The sequence below is a fragment of the Musa acuminata genome, chromosome BXJ1-4 (genome assembly GCF_036884655.1).
Source record: "Musa acuminata AAA Group cultivar baxijiao chromosome BXJ1-4, Cavendish_Baxijiao_AAA, whole genome shotgun sequence".
In the NCBI taxonomy this organism is placed as follows: Eukaryota; Viridiplantae; Streptophyta; class Magnoliopsida; order Zingiberales; family Musaceae; genus Musa; species Musa acuminata.
The window spans coordinates 35881507-35889518 of NC_088330.1; the positions used below are offsets into that span (position 1 = coordinate 35881507).

General features: G+C 50.0%; 1 protein-coding gene across 1 annotated transcript; it reads right to left on the minus strand.

Moving 5' to 3' along the window:
* Positions 1-627: 627 nt before the first annotated feature.
* Positions 628-2326, minus strand: LOC135672571 (UDP-glycosyltransferase 73E1-like). Its single transcript, XM_065181063.1, has one exon. The coding sequence runs from the start codon at positions 2225-2227 to the stop codon at positions 746-748; it is 1482 nt and encodes a 493-aa protein (XP_065037135.1). The 5' UTR covers positions 2228-2326; the 3' UTR covers positions 628-745.
* Positions 2327-8012: the final 5686 nt, after the last annotated feature.

The following is an 8012-nucleotide window of genomic DNA, read 5'->3' on the forward strand; positions in this document are numbered from 1 at the left end:
AAAATAACTTGTATCTATTTTTGAAAATAATTTTTTTAATGCCATACATGTGATTTAAGACTCTAGTATCTAAATACCATGTCATAGATTGATAATCTTTTAATTATTATATGTCATCAGTAAAATTTGATTTTCATTCTTTCTTTTCTCAACAAAATTTATCTTATCATCTATTAGAATTATAATAACATTCATAGGAGTAAATATAGCATTATATTTCAGATCTTTTATGATTTCTGCTATGTTCATGACCTCGTCCACATCCTTGACCTCTTTGTTGGGTATGGAAAAGAAAAAAAAAACTTTCTATTATTCAAAAATATATTCCGAATGAGGTCGGTCGATTGTGCATTGTATTACTTTCTATTATTTGAAAATGTCAACATGTTTTATTTAAGAAGTTATTGATCCTAACCTTCATCTTAAAAGAAATTGAAAGGTTACGAGGCGTATCAAGTTTTATAGCACTAACGGTGACATATATTATTGTGGTTTTGATTTCAACACAATAATAAATGAAATTTTGTGATTTGAAGATTTCAAGAATTCTTTTCTTCGATGGAAATATATATATATATATATTTGAAATATAAAACACTCATCGATTAACCAAACTCGTAAATCAAATTTGACGATAAGCATAAGTATTATTTGTTTGAATCTTCTAAAAAGACATATCGATTTCAAAATAGAACGCTTATTTTTAGTTGGCACGAAAACAGGACACATGCGAATAGCTTCTTCCTCATCCTCGTGCTTGATCATGGTGCGATGCATAATGGATCAACTGTGTTACGTTGGCATAAGATGAGCCTCCTACTTCCATTGCCTCTTTGGCCTTCCTCCCCAGCTCTCTTGCTCTCTCCCGTCTCCCTTCTCCTTTCTCGCCTCCGTCCATCAGTCTCGAGATCGCCTTCTCTATCTCTTCTGCGCCTACGTGGGCGTCGGGCACCGTCACGCCCACCGCCACTCCGGTTCGCTGAACGTCCACGATCAGTCTCTCATTAATGTACTGGTCGCTGCTGAAGTGAGGCCATGTCGCCATCGGCACGCCCTCCGACACCGCCTCCACCACCGAGTTCCATCCGCAGTGTGTCACGAATCCTCCGATCGCCGGGTGCGACAAGATCGCCGCCTGAGGCGCCCATCCCTTGATGATAAGTCCCTTGTCACCGACCCTCTCCTGGAAGCCGCCGCCCGACAGCCACTTCTCCACCTCAGGGGACGACGCATCGACCTCCTTGATCACCCAAAGGAAGGCCTGGCCGGATGCTTCCAGCCCACGCCCTATCTCCAGTACCTGAGCCGGGCTGTGGCGGACGATGCTGCCGAAGCTGACATAGACGACAGACCTCGGGGCCTTCTCATCGAGCCAGAGAAGAATTCGTTGTTTGTCCACGGACGCCTTGTTCCCTCTCGCGGCCTTGTCGTCCGGATCCTGGTTCGACAGCGACAGTGGCCCGATCGTCCAAACCTTCTTCCCCTTCGCCTCTCTGCTGTAGCACTGGACGTATGTGGCCTCCAAGGCTTCAAACGTGTTGATCACGAACCCATCCGCGGCCGTCTCCGCCTCCCAGACCTCCTCGCGGAACTTTTCCCACCCCAGCATGGTGATGAACCACGCCATCTGGGCCATGCTGATCTCGAGCCGGTGAGGCAAGCCGGGCACGTCAAAAGGCTCGAACGGGTCACCGATCTGCTCGTAGATCTTGTGCCGTAGGATCATGCGTGCGCACAGCATATTCAAGCAGGAGGGGCCGTGGAAGAGGAGATATGGCATCCGGAGCTCCTCGGCAACTCCCTTCGTCCAAGGATTACATGAGTCAGCGATCATGCACGTCGGGGGTTGCCGCTGGGCTCGAAGGTGCTGCGTAAGGGGGTGACGGAGAAGGCCGGTGGCGTCGTGAAACTGTTTTATCAATTCATAAGAAGGCAGCAGGTCGATTCTCTCGCACCCTTCGGGAAGTCCCGCTTCGGCGCAAGGGAAGGTAAGCTCGACGAACTCGACCGCGATGCCGGCTCGCCTGACGCGGCGGACGACGGCCTCGGTCCTGGCAACGTTGACGGGGGTGGTGATGAAGCTGACGCGGGCGCCTCGCTCGGCGAGGAGGACGGCCATGTCGGCCATGGGGATCATGTGCCCCTGCGCCAGGAAGGGAACCAACACGAAGTGAGGCCTCGTCTTGCTTTCGCCATTACTGGCGGTCGGCGCGTGGTGGTGTTGCATGACGAGAACTAGAGAGCCCTGATGCGACTCAGAACTGACATACACACCCGCATATGTAGACTGAGATGCGTTGACGACCGAGTGAGTGGCGGTCCTTGGCAAACAGTGAACAGTAAACGACGGCCAAGCAAATCAACTGAGGAGAGGGTTGAGAATAAGTTATGCGGAGCGAGAGGATCCCGGAGGCCACCGTGTTTGACGTTGCGATCTTACAGCCAGATCGTGGGTTGACGGACCTGCCTTCTTTGTTGCCATGATCGCCACGGCGATGTCGATCTCAAGGACACTCACCGCATCAAGGGTTTGTCCCAGTCTCAATACCGCAACAACGTCAATTGTTTAGACGAGAACAGACCAACAGTTTTCTTGGATCTCTGGCTTTCTCCTTTCTATAACTCGTGAAGCTGTAGCTTCTTTCACGAGGGAACCATTGACTGAGCACAAACAAGACAGATTGCTAGAAGATCTCTAATGTCTTATTCTATTCGCAAGTCGTCTCCATCGATATCTAAGTAAATTTCTAAATGGAAACGGCATACTATGGGTGAAGTCACAGTATATGAGACGTACAACATTTTCATTAATATATGTGAAAATAAAATTTAAAGAAATGGTGCACCAGCAAAGAACGGAATAGATGACAACATTTTCATTAATATTGGTCTTCTCCCATTGAGCTTTCTCAGGGGCTAAATAATTTTAAAAATAATATTTATGATAATAATTATATTAATTATCCTATGTAAAAAAATAAAAATATGTATATTAGTAATATGAGATATCTCCTTAGTGTGTCTTTCTTCTTTATCTCATCCATATCAATAATTGTAAAAATAACAATTATTGTAATAATTATATTAACTATTCTATTCTATCTAAAAAACCAAAAAAATTATTATGTGAGATTTAGATAATAAAATTAGTTGAAGATTACGATAACATAATAAAACATTGGAAAAATGTTTTCTTTTCATTTTGTTCTAATCTTTGATCAATTAAATGATAATAATTTTCACCATAAATATTTTTGTAATCTATATAATAACAATAGGAGAGGATCCAAACCATGGATTTCAAATGCTTGATTGCTAGTGATCACCATAGATTGAATGGTTCAACATAAATAAATTGTATTATGCAGTAGCCAATGGATCAATTGCCTTTGGCTCCTGAAACAATGCCTTGAGGCCATTTGAGATGGGTCATATAATAATCTCTCCTCCATGTGGATAGCTTAATGCAAATGGACACCAAAATATTTTTTTATATTTGAAGAAAATGCTCATTGGCTATCGATTGTGATTCTTGTAGCCACAGTTTGTTTTATTGTGATGTGTGGGCAACTATGTGGGCGTCATCATGCACATCTTTTTCTATGCTTGATTGATTAATCTTCCTTAATCTAAGGCCAAATAAATTCAAGCTTGCATATGTGCTTCCATCACACAAAAATTACCAATCTTCTGACTCAAATAGGGAAATCTACAAAATTGATGCAGCAATGACGTCGACATCAAATTGATTAATATGATTGATACCATCGAAAACGATATTAAATTGATTAATATGCTTGATATGATGGGCATCGATGATAACTGAATTAATCTGATTCAATTCAATGATTGTTTGGTCGTTGAAGGCTGCTTGAACACTCGTCGTAGGATCAACATACATAAAGAATAATATCATATAGATTTTTTTTTAATGGGAAGTGCTCAACTCAATTGATACGTTACTACGTATTTAAGTTTTTTATATTTTATAATAAATCTCACTTGATACATATGGTTTCCATTTTGTATTTTGTTATGCACACCAATTTTTACACGATGATGAGATATATTTTTTTAAAAAATTATGTGATTTTTATTTTTTATTCTTCCGCTACGCATATGATATTTTGATCAAGTTTTTCAATAGTACGATCCTGGTCAATGCTAAGGGGTTGGTCTCTAAGCACTCAAAGATACTAAAACTCACTCTAACATCAACATACTAATTTAAGCTTCGAAGAAGTTGAATCTAGATTTTCCCTTCCGATTTTGGTTTGTGTAGGAACCCAACAAAAAAGGTAAAGCAACTCCCAGCTCAACATCAGATCGGCTTGACAAACAATGTCCCAACCCAACTTTGACGTCGACCCTCTCCGATCGGAAAGTCACACGGATGGCCTTACATATTCCGATCGAATCGAGCCGTACTGATAACTCGATCACGACGTTAAGTTATACAACATAATCTAATTAAAACCTTAATATATTTTAATTAATTAATTTAATATCATAAAATCTAACCATCGAGGAGTAGTCCAATTACGATAGCCAGCTGACTGCAGCCCAGAAGAATATCGATGTCGTCGTATTTTCAATAAAAAGAAATTAATTACTTACTGAACCTATTACAAATATTCCCGGTGTCAGAGAATGCTCACACACCTTCATGAATAATTATATTTAGTTGATCTTGTAAAATTGGTCAATGAACCAATCGATTGTATTCTCAACACATAGCTAATGGATTAGACATCAAAAACTTTAATAAAAAAATTAAATTATTGTCTCAAGGGGTTAATTGTCCTCTGCAAGAATCCTTAGCCACTCCTACCTCTACCATCTAACATACTGCCCATTTCTGAAAATGCTCTTATCTAAATCCCAAATGTAGCCTCGATAATAAGCCATAAGTTAATGACAACAGATCAATAAAATAAAAAATTATGAGATAAAGGCGATGCTTTGGTTTATCATATTTTCTTATTATGAGCAGATGCATCGTATGTAATGATGCTTTGATTGCATCGTACACAGATGCATTCTTATCCTACGCGAACACAGTATGCATGGAGAAACACTTGGATCGTGTTAGACTCATCGTATGCATGGACGTATCCTAAATCCTATCCGACGCCGTCGTCTCGCTTCTATCGTACCCGATGCAGGTGGTCTCCAGAAATGAGCAGGGCAGGAGACAGATTCCTGGCACAGCCAATTGATAAGGTGAAATGGGCCTCATAGCCCAAGGAGTTAGCATTGGGTCAATGGTTGTTGCCTGTACGTGACTTGTTATGGTAAATAGCTTTTTAAGCCGTGGCCTCGGGGCCGTCGCGGCTCGGTTCGGGGGTCCGGATGTCGGGGATCTCGGGCGGCGTCCCTCGGGGTCTCCCAGCGGCCGAGCACGGTGGTTCGGGTCGGGAGGTCGGTTCGGCAGGTCGGGTCGGCGGTTCGGGTCGGTAGGCAGCTCCGCCGCAGCTTCAAGAAGAGGCGACACCGTCTCGCACCTGCACACAGGTCGGGCCGGGAGCTCGGCCCGACCCCTCCGACGATCAAATTAGAGAAAGATGTGGAGGGGATTGTGGATGAGGCAGAATAAGAGCCTCTGAGTGTTTTGTGTCTGAGTGAGTTCCTCTCCCCTTTTCTCTTTAGAGTTTGGAGGTATTTATAGACGAAGTTTGATGTTACCTGACGTGGTTGTCTGCAGGGCAGGACTGTACCTTCGGTGGCATCTGACATTGCCACTGGGGTTGCGTGGGAGGCCGAGCTGCCGCAGGGTATGGCGAGCCTCGGACAGTGTGTCGCTGAGGGAGTTGTTGTCATAGCGTGTCACATCGCCATTTTTACCCCTATCATATGCCCCCCCCCGAAAGGAGCTATGCGTCGGTTCTTGCATGCAGGGGGTCCGATGCATGGCTTCTTACTTCAGGTGGGCTGGTCATGCGGATCCGAGGCGTACGACGCAGGCGGGCTAGCCGCGCGGACGCGTCTCGTGCAACATGGGGCCGAGGTGCGCAACTCAGTCAGGAAGCTAAGCAGGGTTGGACTCGGAGCCGATGAGAGCCGAGGAGCACAGCGCAGGCGGGCTGGCCGCGCAGGTGTGTCTCGGGTGGCGTAAAGCCTAAGAGCCGAGGAGCACGACGCAGGCAGGCTGGCCGCGCAGGCGTGTCCCGGGTGGCGTAAAGCCGAAGAGCCGAGGAGCACGACGTAGGCGGGCTGGCCGCGTAGGCGTGTCCCGGGTGGCGTAAAGCCGAAGAGCCGATGAGCACGACGCAGGCGGGCTAGCCGCGCAGGCGTGGTCTCGGGTGGCGTAAAGCCGAAAAGCCGAGGAGCACGACGCAGGCGGGCTGGCCGCGCAGGCGTGGTCTCGGGTGGCGTAAAGCCGAAAAGCCGAGGAGCACGACGCAGGCGGGCTGGCCGTGCAGGCGTGGTCTCGGGTGGCGTAAAGCCGAAGAGCCGTGGAGCACGACGTAGGCGGGCTGGCCGCGCAGGTGTGTCCCGAGTGGCATTAAGCCGTAGAGCCGAGGAGCACGACGCAGGCGGTCTGGCCGCGCAGGTGTGTCCTGGGTGGCGTAAAGCCGAAGAGCCAAGGAGCACGACACATGCGGGCTGACCGCGCAGGTGTGTCCTGGGTGGCGTAAAGCCGAAGAGCCGAGGAGCATGACGCAGGCGGGCTGGCCGTGCGGGCGCCGCTCATGCGGGCAGGCCGTGCTGAGGTGGGCTCGGCCGTCTATTGCCGAGGGATATGGCAAAAAGCCGGGAGACTCGATTCAGGCGGGCAGACCGTGCTGAGGTGCATCTCGGCGGTGCGGCCAAGGGACACCGCTCAGGCGGGCAGACCACGTTGAGGTGAACTTGGGAGCGTATGGCTGAGAAGCTCGGGGCAGGCAGGCTACGGCCGAGGGACGTGACCCAGGTGGACAAGCCGCCCTGAGATGGACTTGGCAGTGAATATGGCCGAGGAGCTCGGCGTAGGCAGGCTGGACGCGCGGACGTGTCTCGGGGAGTATGGAGCCGAGGGGCACGTAGCAAGCGGGCTGGCCGCACTGGTGTGTCTCGGGAACACGGAGCCAAGGAGCACGACGCAGGCGGGCTGGTCGTGCAAGTGTGTCTCGGGGATGATGGGAGCGAGGAGCACGACGCAGGCAGGCAGGCCGCGCAGGTGTGGTCTCGGGCATTATTCCACCGAGGAGCACGACGCAGGCGAGCAGACCGCGCAGGCGTGGTCGCGAGGGTCATGCGGTCGAGTAGCACGACGCAGGCAGGCAGGACGCGCGGACGTGGTCTCGGGCACCATGCGGCCGAGCAGCACGACACAGACGGACAGGCTGTACCGAGGTGGATCTCGGTAGTGTGTGGCCGAGGTGCTCGGCGCAGGCGGGCTGCGACCGAGGGGCGAGACCCTGGTGGGTAAACAACCCTAAGATAGACTCGGCCGTGAATATGGCCGAGGAGCTCGGCGTGGGCAGGCTGGCCGCGCAAGCGTGTCTCGGGGGGTATGGAGCCGAGGGGCACGATGCAGGCGGGCTGGCGGCGCTGGTGTGTCTCGGGAACATGGAGCCAAGGAGCACGACGCAGGTGGGCTGGCGACGCAGGTGTGGTCTCGGGCATTACGCGACCGAGGATCACGACGCAGGCGAGCAGACCGCGCAGGCGTGGTCGCGAGGGCCATGCGGCCGAGTAGCACGACGCAGGCGGGCAGGACGCGCGGGCGTGGTCTCGGGCACCATGCGGCCGAGGATCACGACACAAGCGGACGGGCCGCGCCGAGGTAGATCTCGGCAGTGTGTGACCGAAGTGCTCGGTGTGGGCGGACAGACCGCGCATGGGGCCGAGGTAGCAGGTTGCGCTGTCAGCCGACGAGCTGGCGCGGGCTGATCGCGCATAGGGCCGAGGCAGCAAGCTGCGCTGTCAGCCGAGCAGCTGAGGCGGGCTGCCGCGCATGGGGCCTAAGGGTCAAGGCAGCGGGCTGCACCGTCAGCTGAGCAGCTGACGCGGGCTGGCCACGCATGGGG

Bases quoted from the DNA above. Each gene is read 5' to 3' on its own strand.
- LOC135672571 (XM_065181063.1), bottom strand. From the start codon at position 2,227: ATGCAACACCACCACGCGCCGACCGCCAGTAATGGCGAAAGCAAGACG.